This window comes from Cheilinus undulatus, linkage group 7, assembly GCF_018320785.1.
Source record: "Cheilinus undulatus linkage group 7, ASM1832078v1, whole genome shotgun sequence".
NCBI lineage: Eukaryota > Metazoa > Chordata > Actinopteri > Labriformes > Labridae > Cheilinus > Cheilinus undulatus.
Window position 1 is genome coordinate 18,761,137 of NC_054871.1, and position 20,181 is coordinate 18,781,317.

Here is a 20,181-nt window from a genome sequence, read left to right on the forward strand (position 1 = left end):
CCTACATCAATGATTGTGATCATGAGGAGCAGATTTGTGCCCCAACTCTATGCGGACATTTGTTACACCAAGCAAAGCCTAGATTCCATGAAAAACTGATTTAAAAAATGTATTTCACTATTTTTTGAAGAACATGTGGGGAATCATCAATATTAGATAAAAGAAACGAGGAGTCAGCTGTGTTATAACAAGTGACATCAAGAATTGAGAAATAAGAGGTTTAATTGGTAATGAAATACCCCTTTTTGCTCTAATAGACTGATACAACATTACAAGAACATCATCTGAAGAACCAATATATCTGTCTGATGGTTGACACGATACATTGATGCAGTCTAATTAAATCTTCCAAATTAATGAAGTGACTAAGTTTTGTAAATTAGATCTTGGGTTTCATTGATTTCATAGCTCTTTGGATTTTGGGAAGCCTGTGCCACATATTTTATTTACATTAACAACTAAAGGTCAAATCCTAAAACCAGATGTAAAGAACTTGTGAAGCCTATGGTTAGGTCACCTATGTATGAACTTCTGTTAGTTGTCATTGCATTATTATATTACAATAGCCTGTGCAAGTAGATGCCTTTATGAAAGGATGTAGTGCTGTGATATCGACTAACTATTGAGAGTAAAGGTAATCCCCTAAATCAAATCAAAATGTATTTAAATAGAATTAATTTTACATGGTTAATTTACGTTTTTGTTTTTTTTTGTACAAGAAAATGCTATCCCCCTCTTACTGCGACATAAAGACGACCAAGGCTTTTAAGTTTTCTTTTTTCAAATAAATAACTCGCAATACAGATAATTGGGAAACTAAAATTTACTTATTGGTGTTGGTAGACAATCCAGACTGTGGATTATTTCTGTAAAACATATGGCAGTATGAGAACTTCAGTTAATCTACTGAGCAATGAAAATTGCGGATCACCAATGGAAGTCCTAGAAATGGCGTCCCCATCAAATAATCTGAATAGTGCGCAGCAGTAAAGTCTTCACTGCTCTGACTTACTGTACGCTGTGTCCAGCTCCTAAAGAGACGTCGTGAGATTTCAAATCGAGTCCTTCATTCTCGATCACACGTCCGTTTTCTTGTATTACTTGAAAATAGTTTTAGGATGTATTCAACATATTTGTTATTTTTTGTTTTTAACTAGATAAATCTAGTTTGTGTAAATATGATCAAACCCCAACAAAGTAATTGATGTTTACTTGGCCGTTGCATGATCAGTGGGTTTGTGGACCCATGAGGAGAAGAATTGGTAAGAAGCAACTGGGGTCTCCAAAATCTCATTGCGTATGTCGCAAACAGTGCTTAACTTTCACAGAATGCTAAGCAATTGAAACCAGTCATTTATAGAAATGTCAGTCTACAATTTAAATGATCATTCTAAAGGTATTATTATAAGTAATGAAGACTGTCATCTGTATTGGTTTTGGTTTTGGTAAGAAATTTTGTCGTGGACCATTATCGAATGGGACGGTTGATGTACGCCATATTTTACCATCGCCTCTACACTTTCCATCGTCCTATTCCTAGGTTGGGAATGACGAAGAGATATGGAGACTAGACATGCACGGAACTTTCCCAATTGCAACTTCTGGTGTGGATAACAGCCTGTAAAAAAGACACATCATCAGCAATCTCTGTAGGACGGGACAGTACGCACCTACCTGGGCCAAGACAGCAGAGGAGACCGAGCAGCAAGGGAAGCCAACATTTCACCGACATCCATGAAACGGCAAAGAGACGTTGCCGGACGTACACGTGGCTCAGATCAAACCAACCACAGGCCTCGGTCCTCACGCCATCCTATGTCCCTCCACCCCCCCACTCCTCCTATCCCGTACCGCCTCTCTTTCGTGTCCTCCATCTTTTAAAGATCCACTCCATTTGGTTCTTGTATGTCCCTTCAGAGTGCCCCATTTTCCCACGATGTCGTTTCTCAGCATATTTCCTTTTAACTTCAACGATACATCTCAAGTCCTCATGAAAACCAAGCTTTTTCCAAGACATTTCCCACTTTGCATTTACTTTTGCATGCAAAGCCATGCAATGCAAGTAAAAAAAAAAGAAAGAAGAAATCACTGAACTGCTGAGGAATTGAAAAAGTGTAAAAATATATGTAGAGGGAAAAAAAAGTCTGTGAAAAATATGTAAATTATAGAGCTTATGCATGAAAATGAAATGCAAAGGTAGAAGAGTAGGAGCTCTCTTCGCACCGTAACTCTTTTTCACAGTTTGAGAGCACAGTGCGGCTGCACAGTGGGGGGACAGAAGCATGAGAATGAGTCGGTGGGAAAAAAAACCTCCTATATAAATAAATAAGGGAAGGATGCCACTGTTGCTATACAGAGAGAGGGGCTTAGCAGTCTCCTGAAATCCTATTGGCCGGCTTGTTGCCATGTGCTCTGGAGTCAGCAGAGATGCTGCTAACAAATCAAGGAAATGTTCTAATATTAGACTGTATGTATCTAGGCAGCGGGAGCCCCTGACCTCTCAACTCCGCTAGCGTTACGTTCCACTTCACAGATCAGCATAATGAAAGAAGTGGTGTGGAAGTAACTGGTTAAAAAAAAATGTTACGGCACTGTAGACAAAACAGCAGACACAGCCCCCCAGCACCGCAACCCTTCATAATATTCCAGCCGACACAATTTTAAGACAGACACATCCTTTGGATTTTTGACCTACAGATGAGTGTTTTGATTTTGACACGTTTCCTGCAGTAGAAAATTTTAGGCATTCAGTTTGTTGATATTATTTTATTTGTTACAATTATTTCTTGTGTAATCTTATAGTTACATTTTCTCCTCTTAAAAACTAGGTCCATGCATTAAAAATTAAACAAAAATGTGACTAGTTAGCAAATGGGAAAAAAAACATGCATGCTGTCCATGCTTTTGCTGTTTTGTTTTTTTCAATTTTACCAAATAGCCTGCACTTCATACATATGGATAAAATTCTGTCATCTCCATGCTTACTCAGCTGTCCTTTTCTATCTGTATGGCCAGTCTTTTAATTCATAGATCTTTGATGCATTACACATTGATCTCTTTCTACTGAGGTCATGCCATCCAGAAGTGCACGCCCTTTACTCTTTGATTTGCTCTTCTGTTTATCTTTGTCTTTTGCGCATTTAAAAAAAGATCAAACTTGAATGTCTCATGCAGATGGTTCTTAAATTATTTTTGATACATTGTGTCTCTGGCAGTCTTAGTTACTGATTTGCTTGCAGATTTGCTTACAGTTGTATTTCTGCAGTAATGGTCTTTAAAAGCTGTGGCTTGCATCATGCTAATGACTTCACAATTGGATTTCACTGCATGATCATATGCCAAAAGATTAGAAAAACTGTTTTCACCTGAATATACTTCACAGACATGAAAATGCGATCTGAATGTTAAGCAGTGTGTTTCTGAGTAGTTTTCTGCATGAGAAAGTTTTAAGTAGCTTGAAAGTTTACCATGATGTTATTTTGTCTCATATTACAACACAAGACAGAAATGATGAACCTTGTGTTTACTTTTGACTTTTTTTTATGAATGTGTTGGTTGTTTTGATTCTTACAATCATTTACAAAAAACAGGAAAATAATGATTGAAAATTTAAAAACTATTCAAAGTATGCATTTTAGTAAACAAATATTTTGCAAACTGTACATATTTACTTGAATCACAGCTGTGTGATAGCATGAGCCCCATTCTGTACCATCCCTTGTAAGTTTGTCTTAATAAAACAGAGTAAGAATAAAGGTAAATACAAAAAAGCATTTTATATTTTTAAATGAATTTACATTTAAAATTGTACTTGGAGCACTGCATGAAAAAATGGATTTGAAATGGAAAAGTTGCTGGCTTAAACAGTTCTTTAATTTTACCATGTGATGAAGTAAAAACTGTAAAATTCTTTGTCATCATGAAAAGAAGTTCATCTTGGCCTTGTGACCATCATGGATTCTACCCAGGGGGTATTTGTAAAACTTACAGGCTTGACTAGCCTTGCATTATATTCTGCTAAAATTTGAGGATTAAAGTTAATCCAAGAGCATGAGAGCGCAGGGAGGCTCATTGCCAGATGGCCTGTACATGCAAAGTCCTTAAAGTCCACATTCTCCCTGCATAAATAATTGTATGGACTTGATGCAAATTTTAAGGTACTTTGCAACCACTCTATGCATCTCTGAAACATGAGAACACTCCATCCTGATTCCTTGTTCACCACAGTAATGGAACAATGTGGTACACACTTCATTCACAAAAAGACTTCCCCAGATTTTAAGGTTAATGTAAGGTCCTCTGGTTACAGAATTACTAAATCCTCGAGATACCCATGCAGTCTTGAAGTATATTTGTGGACAACACAGAGAAAAATTGGATATAAGAAAACTCAAGGTTGTCAGACTGGAAAGTTATAAATCACCAAACAAATCAGTTTCAAATTCCATTGCATCAAATGCCACACAGCAACATTAGAAAGATCCTGTGGCCTGTTACCTAGAAGTCTCAGGCCTGTGAAATTGCATTATTTGAAGAATTTGTCTATATAGGACAGTGAAATAAACCTGCGTCATGTTTAGCAGATGGCTCAGATTTAGCCCTAGGCCATGACATTCACAAAAATGGCCAGTTTTTAGATAAAATATGAACTGGATGGATATAAATGTAAAACATAAAAAGCTGAAGTCTAGAAGAAAAAGTTCTGGAAGACTTGTTCTACAGTTGTAACTCAGCAGACAAATGTCAAACAACCAACTTGTTGTTCATATATTGCCAGAAAAAATTAAAAAAGAAACTGTCTGGCCAAATCTTCTTTGTTATCAGATATGTTGCATATGAAGAAACTGTTTTAATGCAGTAAACTATAAACATGTTGTGCATGAATCTGCAATTTGTTGGCAAGGAACAAGATTATGGTGTGGACTTTGGTCATTAATATGTGGCCAAAAATTTGGTTTCCTGACATTTAGATGTGCCTGATTTCAAATATACAAAGCAGAGCCTGAAGGCATACATCAGCCCTGTCCAATCAGGGCTGATGTATGGTGATCCATTTGCTTCTTTTACTTGAACTTTGAAAGCTTTGGAGTATAAAATTCTTTACCAGTGTTAGTGCATGAAGGAGTCTTCCTTGCCTTTTTTGTAATCCAGTTTATTATTATTATTTTAAGTAATGAGGATTGTTGCTGTCATTGTATTTTTTTTTCCCATTTAGAAAATGTAAAAGTTTAATTGAAAAAAATAAGCTTTCAGTGGCCTATTTAGAGTGCATTTAAAATAAGATGACCACACCCAGCTGGTCTTATTGAACACCTATTAAATTTGTGTTACCTCTCTAATCTTTTAAACTTTAAACTTGTGTACAGTTTTACTGTCATATCCTATCATACTGTCTTTTCCTGGATATTTTCATCTTTTAGTATTTGAACTGCCTTCAAGGTCATCCATGTCATTCCCATTCCTTGTTTCAGTTCGTTTTGATTTTCAGTTTGATTATCAAGACTTTCTCTGTTTGGTTTATTGCAAATTTGTTTATTTTGTGAATCCCTGAGTTCTTGCTATTGCTATGTCTGTTAAAGCACTTTGTAAACATCTGTTTTTAAAGGTGCTATATAAATAAAGTTATTATTATTATATTATCATTAATCTCTAAATTTAACATGGTTTTAGTAATTTAGTCGTTAACAATTATCTTTTTGGTTGATAGGTACATTTTTCAAAAAGCTCAAATTGAGTGAGTAATGGTTGGATATGATGTTTGTATTTAGCAAAATAGAATTGCCGTTTACTGATTTAATTTTATTACAGCAATGCCTGCAAGCTTATTCAAACAGACAACTGCAAAAATGTATTTATATTTTTCTGTTTTAGTCTTAAAGCCACAAACATTAGGTTCCAATTCACCAGGTAATATGTGGGTTATTTACATGGATGCACATTGTCAGCTTTCTGCTTGGGTCTGCGTTAATAGACCTCAATAAATACTAGACCAAATTTTACTGTCTTGTGCTTCAAAAGAATGTTGGTATCTTCCCAAATCTCATTAGGTATCAGAATCAACCCTGCACGTCAGACAGATCCATGAATAAATTTATTCATTAGAATTCTCTTTTGATTAATTCTCGTAGCTTTCTCTTCTTCATACCTTCTTTTAACTTCTCTGTCAGATCTGTGTCATCATTTAGCCATAATTAAACATGTTAAGAAATGTTTCCCTATAAAGCTAAATCTGGCAAGTGGGCATTTCAGTTTCTTGAACAAAGTACCAATATCATGAAGAAAGCATTCTTCCAATAATGCTTTTATTTTTGATATAGTACAGAATGGTCTTCTATGGTTTACATGATTTTCCAGATAGCACCTCTGTAATTATTTAATCAATTAATTCAGCATGGTACTGTGGGAGACATAACTGTGTAGACTGGGCTTGTAGGCCTAGATTGGTGACTGTCACCTTGTTAGCATTGATAATTACTAGACAGTTGAGTTTGATGTTAAAGGGAATAAAAGTCAGTTAATCTGACCTTGACTTTATTAGATTGGGTTGTGGTTTCACATAGGGAAATGTATCCTTTATTTCGCTATGTCAAAATGAGCATATAAATCAACATTATTGGCTATAATCTGATAGATTCCTAGTCTGTGACATTGACTCAGACCATGGAACTTGTAGGTTTTTCAACCTAAATCACAAGATCGGTCAAATGACAGTCCGTGGCATTGGTTTTAAGACATTTTTAAATTAATATGTTCTGCACGGGAGTCTTGAGGCATCATGATGCTTTTGTCTGATAGCTTTATATCAGCCATTAAAAACCAGTACATGTCTCTGTGGCGACAATGGACTATACCCTAGGAGTGTTTCATTGTAATTTGCTGTGTCTTAAATTAAGGCAAATATTCAGGATGGATTTTCACCATACTTCAGACTTGAATGGTGCAGTTGCCGTGTACCTGAGCATGTGCATTGAATGTAAAAAAAAAAAAATTTGTGCAGAGAAGAGGGGGCTCTAAAAATTCTGCAGACACAAACAAGCTATCTTGCATTGAAAATGGTTACAGCACCGTACTGAGTGAGCTGGGAGAGGATGTGCACTGGGAGGGACTTTGTCATATGCCACTACATGCAGCCAAAGCCATGCAGTTCCTCACTAAAGGTTACACAGAAACAACTCAAGGTGAGTACAGTAGTACAATTCTCTGGCAGTCTAAGGACCTGTGGTATGTTTTAAGTATAAAAAATAGCTAGATTAACAACTATTTTAAATCTTCTCACAGATATCCTGAATGCTGCAATAGTTGATGAAAATCATAAAGAGATGATGATTGTCAAGGACATTGATTTGTTTTCTCTCTGTAAACATTATCTAGTGCCTTTCTTGGAAAGGTAATCTATTTAGTAAGCTGTTAAAAATCCTGAAAAAGTAATATCTCCTATGGCTGGTATCTACTCACATTTATATATTCTTTTTTATGTGACAGTGTTCTACATTACACAAAAATTGTTTTTCTTATCATTTTTCATACAACTGATTTTTTTGTAAGTACAGTATACATTAGAATTTAAACTCAGTTTAAGATTATGACAAAAGTATCTTTGATTGCCACAGGCACACATAGCATACCTCCAAAACAAGAAAGTGGCCGACCTCAGCAAGCCTGCATGGTAGGTTATGTTTCACACAAACACACGACTTTAGCTGTTTGTGTCATTCTCATCATGTATTTTGGAATTGTGGAAATCTACAGCAGGAGCCTTCCAGGTAGAACACTGCTCATACCATCACATTTTTGTTTTTTATCAGTGATTGTAAGTTATCTTACATTTTTGTCCCATGTAACCCCTTAATGTCTCTACAGTTTAGGAGTATCATCTCTATGACATTGGAGCCTGCTGGAGTTGCAGTGGTAATAGAGGTTGCGTGAAAAAAATCAATATCTTATTTTTGGAATAATGTTTAGCTGAAATATTTGAATTTAAAAGTTCTTGGCAAGTCTGGAAAAAACAAATTTCATTTTTATTCCTTTTTATATTGGACTGCATAGGAGAGTGGGAAGTAACTGTGCACACTGTGCAAGAACTGTTAACCTTGCAGAGCAGATGGATACGCCCGTTTCCTTGTTTCTCACTGGTGAATCCATCTTGCAACCGTTTGGTCCCGGTTAAAAAGTGACAGAACCAATCAGTGACAAGGGGCAGTACTTTGAGGTGCGGGGAGTCGTGACGTAGGCAGCAACAAAAGGTGGCTGCAATTATTGCGGAAGAGCTTAACGTTGATGCTGCTAAAGCGCCAGTTTCATCAGAACTTGATGATATTTCTTCTTTAAAGAAGCAAAAAGAACAGCAGTGAGTTGTTTTCTTTTCAAAAACGACAAGTCGTGTACTGATATGTCTGTAGTCGCCATGGTTTGCGTTATTCCTTGGGAGCTGCGCATGCGCACCTTGGTCGCAGCTACATCACATTTTGTTGCTCTGATTGGCCCGTAAAGATGTGACAGGATGTTCATCCAATCACACTCCGAGTTTTTTCAAATCCTCTGCCCTTTCCCAAACGCTGTGTATTGAAGGTTTCCCAGATGTGTGAAACACATCCATCTGGCATGTCAGGTTAAGAACAGTTTCACTGGACATAAATCGAGTATGTTCATTTCCTGCTACAGTTTACATCTAACCTGATTAAGTCCTGTTGTCCTGTTGAGTCCTTCAGCTACTTTAGTGTTACTACAGAAATAAGGTCACTTAGAAATATCTTATTAATATGGAATATAATGCATCAAATCATGATGCTAGTCAACTGAAAGAAAGGATTCCTCCTCATCATGTTTCTGTAAATCTGTTTATTTCAGACATGAATGTATATATTCAAACGTAAATATTTATATGAACATACAACGCACAGACAGTTAGTGCAGATTATGAAGGAAAGAATCACAGATCAGTTAACCAAGGCACTACAGAAAGAGAAAAGTGGAGGGCAACACACAATGGTATCATGTTTGATTCCCATTGTGTACACTCTACATGTCATGCAAACAGTAGTCAAAGTAAAGTTTGCATGATGTGCCAGCCAGTGTAGACACTGGGATTTGCTGTTGAACACTGACATACTGTAAATTGACGCACATAATTGTGGTAATGTGGGATTACCTGTTAAAAAAAAAAAATCTGCAAAGGATAATTTAGTATTATTTGCCACCTTTGTATGTTGCTCTTGACAGTAAAATATTAGTGAAGTGCAAATAATAAATATAAGGTCTCTGATCTCCTGACCTCATTCAGACATGCTAGGAGCTCATATTAGTCAAGTATATAATAGAATCAATATGGAAAAATAATATTTCTCGTATCAACAATACTTATAAATGCAGGGCATATGGCAGTATATAAATACATATTTATTTCAGTAAATTCCAGTGGAGCTTTTTAAAGCTCAGATCCAGTTATGTTTTCTGCTCTGTCCTCCTCCATGAGAGCCAATAATTCTGTCAGTCTGAGGGCCAGGGCTTGTGTGGGCTGGTGGGGCTCCTTGGCTGAGTCTTTGGACTCCCCTGAAAGACATAATGTGAAGAAAAGAGGTAATTTTTTATTGTTATTGTAGTGTGTTGTCCAAAATTATATAATAATAATAATAATAATAATAATAATATAATTCTAATATAATATATTATTATTATTTATATCATTTATTTAGCCTCATGAATTAAATTACTCAGTTTACTGCAAGTAAGAACGGTGTACATACACTCGATATCACCTGTAGGGGGCAGCAGTGCACTCTAATTTGGTGCAACCTACACCCAAACTAAAGCCTAGAGATGATCTTTTCCACTATTAATACAGGAGGAGACATTGCTCACTGTAAAGTTATGTTGGGATCATGGCCTGCATTCATTTAAGCTTGATGTTCTTTCCTACAGGTTTAATTTGAGTCTAGGGGCTTTCAACCTTTTAGTTTTTGATCCTGAAATACATTATCTTAAATGTTTTTTTGTTGTTGTTGTTGTTGTTTGTTTGTTTTTTAAGGTTTATTTTGAGCCTTTATTTTGATAGAGGAGGATAGTGGATAGAGTCAGAAACAGGGATGAGAGCAGGGGAGAGACATGCGGTAAAGAGCCTCAGGCTGGATTCAAACCCGGGTCATCTGCGTACATGGGGCACGCCCTAACCACCTGCACCCCATCTTGAATGTTTTAAAACTATTACATATTTTTCTTTAAAACTACAGTTGATAAAGTTCACCATCGGATAAAAGCATTTTTTTCCTATAGTTTCTAAGTTGTTTTTTTACATGTGTCAGTGCAAAACACATTGTAAGTCAATTTTATTCAGCAAAACATTGAATCTTTTGCTCCATCTCAAGTATGTCTATTCCATCTTCTCAGGGGAATTGTGGTGTTGGGGGGTGGACTTACCACAGCAGGCTGGGTCTTGGCATAGTTCATGTGGGCGTAGAGCAGCACAGCTGTGTCATTGTGAGATGCCTCAAGTGCGATAGAAAGAGCATTGCTGCCATCCTGCAAACAGAAAAAGGGAGAAAAAGATACAGTACGATTAAGGCAGAGACAGTAAAAGTAAGCTCACTGACCCTTAAAACACAAGAGACTGAGCTTTACCGGTTGGATGGATCATGTGACAGACATTACACACGGTTGTTGCTCTTCCAGAGGCCTAAACATGATGTACTACAACACTATGCCTCTGTCCGTGTGTGTTGGATCACTTTTGTGATGGATGCTCAAGGAACTTATTTATTCCCATCAGTCAGGTTACAACCGTGCATCTTGGCCCGTAGGCAACCACAGCATTGATCTGTCCTGCATCCATAGCATTTCTTTTTCTTTGCCATTATTTTTTTTCTTGCAGTTTAATCAAATATGTGAAGCTAGACATGACAGGTAGAACTTTTCTGCTGTTGCATCTCTATCTACAGCTTATTCTTCGACAGACATTGTAAGTCTGCAGGTTGGCTTTAGGGATATTACATAATGCCCAGGTATGGTTTAGTATATTTTGAAATGGCAGAGAATAGGAACTTATCCTAAAAATCAATCTATGTCAAATACTAAGTATATATCTAAGTTTAAGGGGGGGGGGGGTGATCACTTTATATTAATTAAGAACTCAGAAAGGCATCAGAAGTGAACGTGATTGACATGAAAGTTGTTTTTTGAATACTGCAGCTTGTATTCATCTATAAGGCATGCGCAACAGGCTAAATTAAACATGAACAAAAAATTACACTTTTGCCTTTGCCTTCTTAATTGACAATATTTCTGCAGAGGTTAGAAGATTGCAGAGGAAAAAAAATCATTGCCACAGATTAAGAGTTGTGTAGATCAAACTATGGAAAACTATTGCTTTCAGATCTTCCACTTGCAGTTTCATGAATGCATACAAGTGCTACCTTAACTATAATGCTTGCTCTGTTATGCTGCAAAAGTTAGCAATTTACAGTATTTAGCTATTTAGGAGTTGGAGATTTAAAAAAATAAAATAAGTGTAAAGTTAAAACTCAAATAAAGAGACTACAAAACCAAAGACATCCGAAAGCTAAGTAATGACCCACTAGGCTGCCCTTCTGACTCACAGTCATGATTTTTTCTGTTTTACTGTGTTTTTGGAGGACAGGGGAGGAAGGGGCTTTCCTCAGTGTTTTCCAACCAGTCAACCTCTCAGTCCAGCTGTGCTGCACTGAAACACAACCCAGGAGCTACATACTCTACAAGGCAAACTCATTCTGGCACAGATGTTAAAGCTCATATATCTGTCTGCCTGAAGTCTCCTCAAGCATCCAGATCTTTCCTCTGTGAAATCACTTTAAAATTTTTCCTGATCAACAAAAGGTAACTTTTTGAGAAATATTACAATCAGTATCCTAAATATATACATCTACATTGTGAGATTTTTAACTTTTGTTGTAGTTATCAGCCTGTCTGTTTAGTCAAGAACTGTTCAAGTCACATTGTAATCACTTCTGGAATTTTTGCATCTTTTGTGTTTTTCAGGACAGTTATTTGAATGAAAGGGTCACTGGTGGCTAAAGCACGGCTCAAATAATGCAGTATGGATATGGCTTGGGTAATGTGTCTGCAGCTGTGAACAGAGGAGTTGTGGCTTTTTAATTCCTCCCCTGAGGGCTTGTGAGTAGCCCTGTGATTGTGTTTCCTGTAAACAGCACTGATTTCAGCAGAAGGCAGATGAAACCAATCTGATCACGGCTCTTTAGCTCTTACCCTATCTTGCAAAGAAACAAAAACAAGAAACAAGAGAAGGAAAAAAAGGTGAAAAGCAGAGGAAACTGCACAGACTAATTTCCCACGAGGAGCCATTTCCTGAGCTCAGATTAAGCTGAATCCCAGACAAGAAATGGCTCAGATGTTTCCGGGATTCAGACATCTAACAGTTTGTAGGCTAAGGAAGGTTTCTCTCAACAACTGAATCAGCTGAATGATGAAACCCTAAACGTCTTACGTTATCAACAATGGCAATGTCGCAGCCAGACTGTTCCAGGAGCAGTTTGACTATTTCAGCACGGCCATGTTCACTGGCACACATCAGCGCTGTGGATCCCTCGTCGTCCTGCACGTTAACATCAGCGCCGCATTCCAGCAGTGCCTGCACCATCTCCTGACGACCATGGCTGACTGCTAGCATCAGTGCCGTCTGACCAGCCTAAAAGGGTAAATAGAAAAAAAAATCAAGTTTTTTTCATGTTTGCTGTGGTATGTAGTACAGTACTAATATTTATATGATTGCTATAATTCTGCAGCCTGAATGTTTTTTACCAGTAAGTTTTACTGATAATCAGCATTATGCACCTTCACTTTTAGACCTGAATGAATTTCAGTACAGTGCAACAAGTTGGCAAAGTAAGCACAGCTTCTTCAAAAATGTTGACTTTCTTTAAAGTGTGGTTATCAAAATTTCATTTAAGAAGTTTAAACCAGAGACTTTAACAAAAAGTACTTGCAGAAAAACATAACCTTAATAGCCATGAATAGGTGGATTCACTGTAAATCTCTATCTGGCATTGCCCATTTACAGTCTGCTGAGCCACAGAGATTCAAGAGGCCTCATACCCAACACTTAAAACTTTATGAAAACCAAACTAAATACAACTTTTTATTAGTGCCAATCATGTTGGCCAACTATGTCAACACATAAAAAGAATTTCATGGAATTTTTTCATTGCCCTAAATATAGTTATACATACTGACCAACAAGATGAAAGCAGCTCAAACTTAACAGGTATATGCATAAAAAAGGACAGCAGTGCAATAGTGCAGAATGACAATTTTTGCATTAATTTCTGAGTTAGCACAACATTAAATAGGCCTTATTTAAAACTAAGATTTGTTTGAAAATCTCTTGCATACAGCATATGCTTCCTGGTTGATACCTGGACACATTAAATTGATCTTGATTTGGCAGCAAACTGACTTTTAGACAAAAATCGATTACATTTTGGTCAGGGGCATGCAGTCATACTTATAAGTTTTGCTTTTCTTAGACTAATTTGCACATGGAGGTGTACTAAAAGGATGGTTTAGGAAATGTGTATGTTTTAATCAGATGTGGTAAATTACTACAGGGAGTAACAAAATAATGTATGCACTCAAACTTAACATCAAAATGGGCTGGTGGACTAGTGCCCCATTTCAATTTATTCCATACATTGTATATATTTGATCCAGTTTTAGATCAGTTATTGCTAAGCCAGGTCACAAAAGAGTCCTGGCATTTGTAACAAACCAGCTCAACTTTTCAAAGCACCACTCCAATTGTTATAAAAAGCTTGTACAAAAACTTAACAGTCTGACAAGAACGGAGAACTGTGCAACACAGAACACATAAATGACATGACAGTCTCTGATGTATGCTGCTGGCAATGATTGAACACAACCTGAGTGAATTTGAGCTCTAGGAGTTGATATGATATGCTCCACTTAATGGAAACATTAAGCATTGACACAACAGTTGGACAGCAGTTTTTCCACCCAAAAAAATGACCTATTTTTTAGGAAAGTACATTATAATACAACCATTTGTCAGCACAATAGCACTGCTAGCCAACAAAGCACTGTTGCAAGCTACACTGGTGGCCAAAATTAGAGGTATGTTTGGAAAATGATTCATCATTTTAGCAGATTTCTCACCATCAGCCAACATATCTTTATTCAGTATTTCTCTGCCCTTCCATTTAGCTCTTTAGAGCCCTGATTCATCATCTTTCTGCCCAGTGTTACTGTGGTCCTCATTTGACCTTTTTGCCTTATTTACCACAAGGGGATTACAGAGAAAATATTTTTATTAAGACATAAACTTGGGCTCCTCCCACATGATATTGGCTTCATCAATATCCTCTTAATGAGAAAATAAGTATTGCATGCATCTTGTTCTAATGATGAACCATTCTGAGTGGCACATCAGCATTAGACACACGGTCTTGCCAGTGATACCCAAAAATGCACCAAAGAGTAGTTGTCACAAAGGGGTCGCCTCTAACCATCAGTCAGCATCCAGGCCTTACAAGAGTATAGTAAGACCAAAAGAACCGAAGACCGAAAGACTCTGACTTTCATCTGTGTGCTCAGACACTGGGAACGCCACAGCCTTGCTCAGCGAACCCATCGCCCGATGCACAAGTCCAAGTCTGGGGTTGATCATAGCCTCCCAGTCAACGATTTGAAGGATTATGCTGTCAGGGTAGGTGAATTGCCCCACAACTTCCACACTCTACAGTCGCCACAAGGATCACAGCATCGTCAGCAAAGTACAGATCAGAGATCTGGACATCATCAAATATCATTGTCGTTCCACCGTTAGCTTCCCCCTTTTAGAACAGTTGTAATTGTAGACATACATTTACAAGATGATGCTCTGCATCAAAAAGAGGAACCATAGAAAGTAATTTTAAAGGGTATAATAATTTATTTTTCTTCTTTAAAAGCAGCAAACTTTATATTGCTAAAAAAAAATCTAAATGTACAGCAAGGACTTAAGCAAATGTCACTGAGAAACCCATCTCCACAGTCTCCAGCTGAAAATAGCACAACTTTAATTCTTGACTCTAAAATTGCATTGCATGCCTCGTGTTGTTACCCACAGCAACAATAACAAGCAGCAGTAATTGGATTTATAGCAAGTGATGCTATAAATTTGGGGTCCTATGACTTGGCAGTGTGAGAGTATGTCAGGCGCCTTGGCCAAACACATACACTATACAACCTGATTAGATCAAACGGAAAGATATAACCACTGAATTCACAAGATCTTCACAAATAACTGGTGAGTCACATGAGGCTACACATTTCTCTAACCCAGTAATCTCACCTATAACCAATTATTCATCGGGGTCTGAATGCCAGACTTCATTAGAGCACAAGAAATGCTCTCAACACTTGGCGCGTTCACATCCACAGGGAGCAAAGAAAGGTAGTTTCCACTTCTTTTGAGCTTCACTTAAATGAACAGTAGGAATGAAGGAGACATTCACTGAAATCTACTTTCTGTTTTGACAAATTAAAAAGTAATTAAGTTAAACTGAACTTCTCTGACATTTAAACAAATAACATTTGCCTCAACAAACACATTCCCAGACTAAACCTACAGGGAATGAGTCAATGCTGAAAGAAGAGCCTACTACCGTAGCAAATCAAATCAGTGCCTCAATCACCTCCATGGCAATTTCTCTTATTAGGCTGTAATTCAAATAACTGTTCCTGTATTTGGATTTATTGCACTTTTTCACAGGACCAGTTTTATGTGTCCAAACCAAATTTAAGTCACTGAAGAGTCAGCTGAGCCAGAGATCAGTCTTTAAAGTGATGAAATGCTTCTGGCTGATGGAGCAGTCCACACGACCACAGAAGCTCTTTGTTTTCTTTATCCATTAAACACATGATGTCCTTTTTACATTTCTAAAGTGACTGATACAAACCTTATAAATCCAGCATCTGTTCAATAATCAGTGATTACATGCAGGAATGACTGTTGAAAAAATTACAGCTAAAACATAGAAGTTACAGAATGAACAAAAGACGTCTCTGTGAGGCACTGAGGAAGTCTTGCCTGGCTGGCTTTGGCGTTGACGTTGCCCTGACTGAACAGCTTCTTGACCACAGCCATATCGTCCTCCTCCTTCACAGTAGAGAGAGCTGCCAGCATGATAGCAGTGTAGCCAGCTTTGTTCTGCTTATCCACATTGCAAACACCTGCAGGGAACACATTTTTAAACAGTAGATTTAAAATAATGACAACACTGTAGTTAATCCTATACTAAAGAAAAGTTATGTCAAGTTTCTTTACCTATTTTTTATTGAAGTGGTTTAAATATTTACCCTTCAAAGGGAGGAGAATACAGCAGAAATATCTGTGAGTAGAAGTTAAGGAATGCTTACTTCACAGAAATCAAATACTAACATTTACATGTCAGGATTTTATTAGCCTAACAAGACTATTTATCCACCAAACAGTCTAACATCCCCTGCTCTTAATGATGTATCATCTAGGTTAATATTTATTAAATACCATGTAATATTGTTGATTTCTGTGTTAATATACCATACAACAACTTCATCTGTTGTTGTAACTTAGCATATTTTTTACTTGAACACTACATTCAATGAATTCAAAAGAAACGATATTTTTTTTCATTTGAATAAAGTGAGAAAAGACAGAAACAGCCTCCTAAATTAAGGCACTGGAGCTATTCACAATGTTTTATGTAGCTGGATAAATTCACTTTTTTTGGTCATTTTTTAACCAAAATATTTATGGATTACATTATTTATGCCTAGTGGCATTTTTTTAAGAATATTTAATAATTTATTCATGCTTTTATTTTGGTAGCATTGGTAGTTTGAGCGCTGGGTGACCTGTATATAGGTAGGTAGGAGAAATGGGATGAGTTGGCACCAGGGAGGAGATTGTTTTTTATACCAGGAAAGGCAGAAAACAAAGAGCATGCCACAAGAATGTAATTTTTTTAGTTGAAATAATCACTGAATAAATACAAAGGAATCTGTATTTTTGCTTGCATATTGAATTTTTTTGGTTGTGGGTAAGAGTCACTATCCTCATATCACCATAGTCAGTTTGATTTGAGGTTTTCTGTTTGTTATTTGACAAGAGGAAATCACTACTCCATGAGGGTATGTCTGGCATACCCTCTGGCATTCTCCTTTTTGCCCATTGGGTCAAAGAACTAAGATTTCCTCAACATGCTGTCTCCAGTTGGACCTCTTTGAAGTAAGTGTGTATTAAAAACTGTATTACTGTGTCAAGGTTCTGCAGTTCAGTTTGTGTAACTCTTCACTGACCTGTGTCCAGCAGCAACCCCACAACACCAAAGTTGGAGTGGGATACACTGTAGTGAAGAGCCGTGTTGCCGTTGCCGTCGGTCATGTTGACTACGTGCTCCAGCAGCAGTGACGACACCTCAGAGAACGCCATCAGGTAGTCTGAGACCCGTGAAGGCTGAGCCATTTTAGCGCTGGAGATTCTGAACCATTCCAGCTGGACTGTGTGAGTGCTGGAGAGCTGAAGGTGAAGGTTAGAAGTCATATTTAACCTCGGATACATACATTACTTTAGAGATTAAAAATGTGTAAATGTAAACAATTTTTATCAAGTTTATTATCAGCCTTACATTCCTCAACCATCTGGTGTTCAGTCTCTTTAATAATCCTGCTCTGGAGGCTTGTCTCAGTTAAGATTCCTCTGTTGTTGTTACAACAAGTCCCTATTGTTTGTAACTTATGTTTGCTGCGGCCCAAAATACTTCTAACCACAAAATATAGTCCCATGGCTTCTATAAACTTGATTTAATTATGAAGAAAAGGCTCAGACTTTGCGTTGTTGAAGTTAAAGTGGTAAAGTTATTATGCATCTCAGTGATTCAAAAAAAAGGGTTGAAGAAGCATGCAGGGACGCACCACTTCCTTACTCTTCAGTGTCTTGATGTCATCATTGAGGTGGTTCTTCATGATGAGGCAGGCTTCACGCATTTTTGAGCTCAACTCGAACCTGCAACAAAAAGTTTAAAATCAAATAAAAAAATCTATTCCTTCTCAGCATATACAGTCATGTGCTTTGGAGGCTTGTAGGGCGCTAAGGACTCACCACAGGGCCCAACATGCCACAACCTGGGGCTGGAGTCAAGCTAGACACATGTTGACATGTGTGTCACTCAGCAGCAAAGGTAAACCCTGACAGAATCTCTTTTGTCTCTGCTTTTTCACTCCCGGTAACACGCCCGGAAACCGCCAGTGATTTTCCTGCCTTTAGGACATCTACAGCCTGATCAGAGGCTCATGGCACACCTGCTACCCGGACAGTACCCTAGGCCATGCTTACTCACCACTTCACCCCTTACTCTACCTAACGGTGTAGACTTTACTATTTTTATTATTTTCCCATGCCCCTGGTATATGCAAGGACATCCATAGCACCACTGGGGTTGTGTCAATTCACCTTCCTGCCCCATGATGCCTTCAGAGCTTACTCACCACATCTGCACCTTACATCAGCCTCAATTTTGGCCAAAACATGCCTAGAAATTTTGCATTGTACTGTATGTTTGGAAATTATTTGTGTAGATAATTCTGAGGCATTCTCTCTGTGGGCTGCACAGCATTACAGGGGTTAGTGTGTTGCCAAGCAAGAAGGTTATGGCCTTTCTTTGTTGAATTTGTATGTTCTCCCCGTGTGTATGTGGATTCTCCGGTTACTTCAGCTTCCTCCCACCATCTAACACACTCGTTAGGTTAACTGGTAACTCTAAGTTGGCCGTAGGTGTGAGTGTGAGAGTGCCTGGTTTTTTGTCTCCTCATGTCAGCCCTGCAATTGACTGATGACCAGTCCAAGGTGTATCCTGCCTCTTGCCCAAAGACAGCTGGGATAGGCTCAAAACCCCAAACAGGATAAGCGATGTAAATAATGGATGGATGATTTCTTATAATTAGATCAACTACTTGAACTAATCAGGAACCTATATTTACTAAATCATATGAGCTACTGTACATAGTTTCAAAACCAGCATTGTATACAGAATAACTTATTTTATAGACAGCAATAACATACTTCTCTTTCACAGAATCAGATGAATAGTTAGCTGCTCTCAGGGTTTCTTCGTCTGTGTCACTCTCATCCAGATTGACATTTCTCTCCTCCTCTGATGTTTCTTCCTCCAGTGCTGCCTCATCTTCCTCTGTGCTGTCCAAGCACTCGCCTTCTCCACTTTCTCCAGAAGAACTCCCATCTTCCTCCTCTTCTTCCTCCCCCTCTTCCTCTTCTTCACTTGATGTGGATTCATATCTGGAAGAAAATAAGAAATACCTGATATTCAAAATGTGTAACTGATCTTTCACGCGCTGGGATAGCGCGTTATTTTTGTTTTTAATTATAAAACCTGTGATATGATCAAAGGGTTGTTGCAAACCTTGGTACAATCTGACACTCTTATTTTATTTTTACAGTGTTAAAAAAAGGATTCTTGTTACTTCTTGTTACCCACCCTCCATTTAGAATGCCAACAAACTGCAGGCTCTTCTTGCCAGCAGCGCGAGTCTCGCTTGAGTTACTCCCATCCTTCCTCTTCATAATTGATTTCAACATACCTGTTACCATAACGACAGCAGAGGGATCAAACAAGAGTTCAAGCAGAGTACACCATAAAGCATTAAACTCAGCCATGACACATGCTGTAAACAAGGTGATGTCATGAGTCTCTTTCAATGCAAGATGGTGCTGTCATATTAAATGGAAAAATGGTTTCAAAACTTTGCCTTTCCACAACTTTTCAGTGAAGATATCTGAAGTATGATTCTGTATTTTTTTATTGAATGAGTAATTATATTTATAGAAGTGATAGTGCTAAAAACTTCCAGATGTTATACCCATAGAAATGTATTTGCTCACAATAAGAAATGTTGAACTTGCTATGGATAAATATACAATTAAGCAAATATGTCTCCTATGGTGAGAACTTGATGAATAGGTTTAGAAACTCGGTGTAATTTTAAATCATCTTCCAATATCCAAACTAATGTGCACAATACATTAGTTTTTAGTCATTTTAAATATGTTTGTGAGGTATTATTTTGAGTTTTTGAACATGAAGAGGTTATTGTTATATTTGTTGGTGATGTGTGTGGTCTATGTATCTGCGCCTTTGTCCA

At 37.6% G+C, this 20,181-nt stretch overlaps 1 protein-coding gene across 2 annotated transcripts in view; it reads right to left on the minus strand.

Annotated features, from left to right (window-relative positions):
- Nucleotides 1–8,823: 8,823 nt before the first annotated feature.
- The window catches only part of kank3 (KN motif and ankyrin repeat domains 3), a 39,795-nt gene continuing 28,437 nt past the window's right edge, over nt 8,824–20,181 (minus strand). For both annotated transcript variants that reach the window (XM_041790838.1, XM_041790837.1), the window contains exons 5-12: nt 19,518–19,620; nt 19,085–19,318; nt 17,938–18,028; nt 17,323–17,542; nt 16,073–16,215; nt 12,473–12,673; nt 10,414–10,515; nt 8,824–9,549 (exon numbers count right to left, since the gene is read on the minus strand). In XM_041790838.1, the coding sequence (XP_041646772.1) occupies nt 9,487–9,549; nt 10,414–10,515; nt 12,473–12,673; nt 16,073–16,215; nt 17,323–17,542; nt 17,938–18,028; nt 19,085–19,318; nt 19,518–19,620 (1,157 nt within the window). In that variant the 3' untranslated portion in view covers nt 8,824–9,486. The remainder of the gene's footprint in view (nt 9,550–10,413; nt 10,516–12,472; nt 12,674–16,072; nt 16,216–17,322; nt 17,543–17,937; nt 18,029–19,084; nt 19,319–19,517; nt 19,621–20,181) is intronic.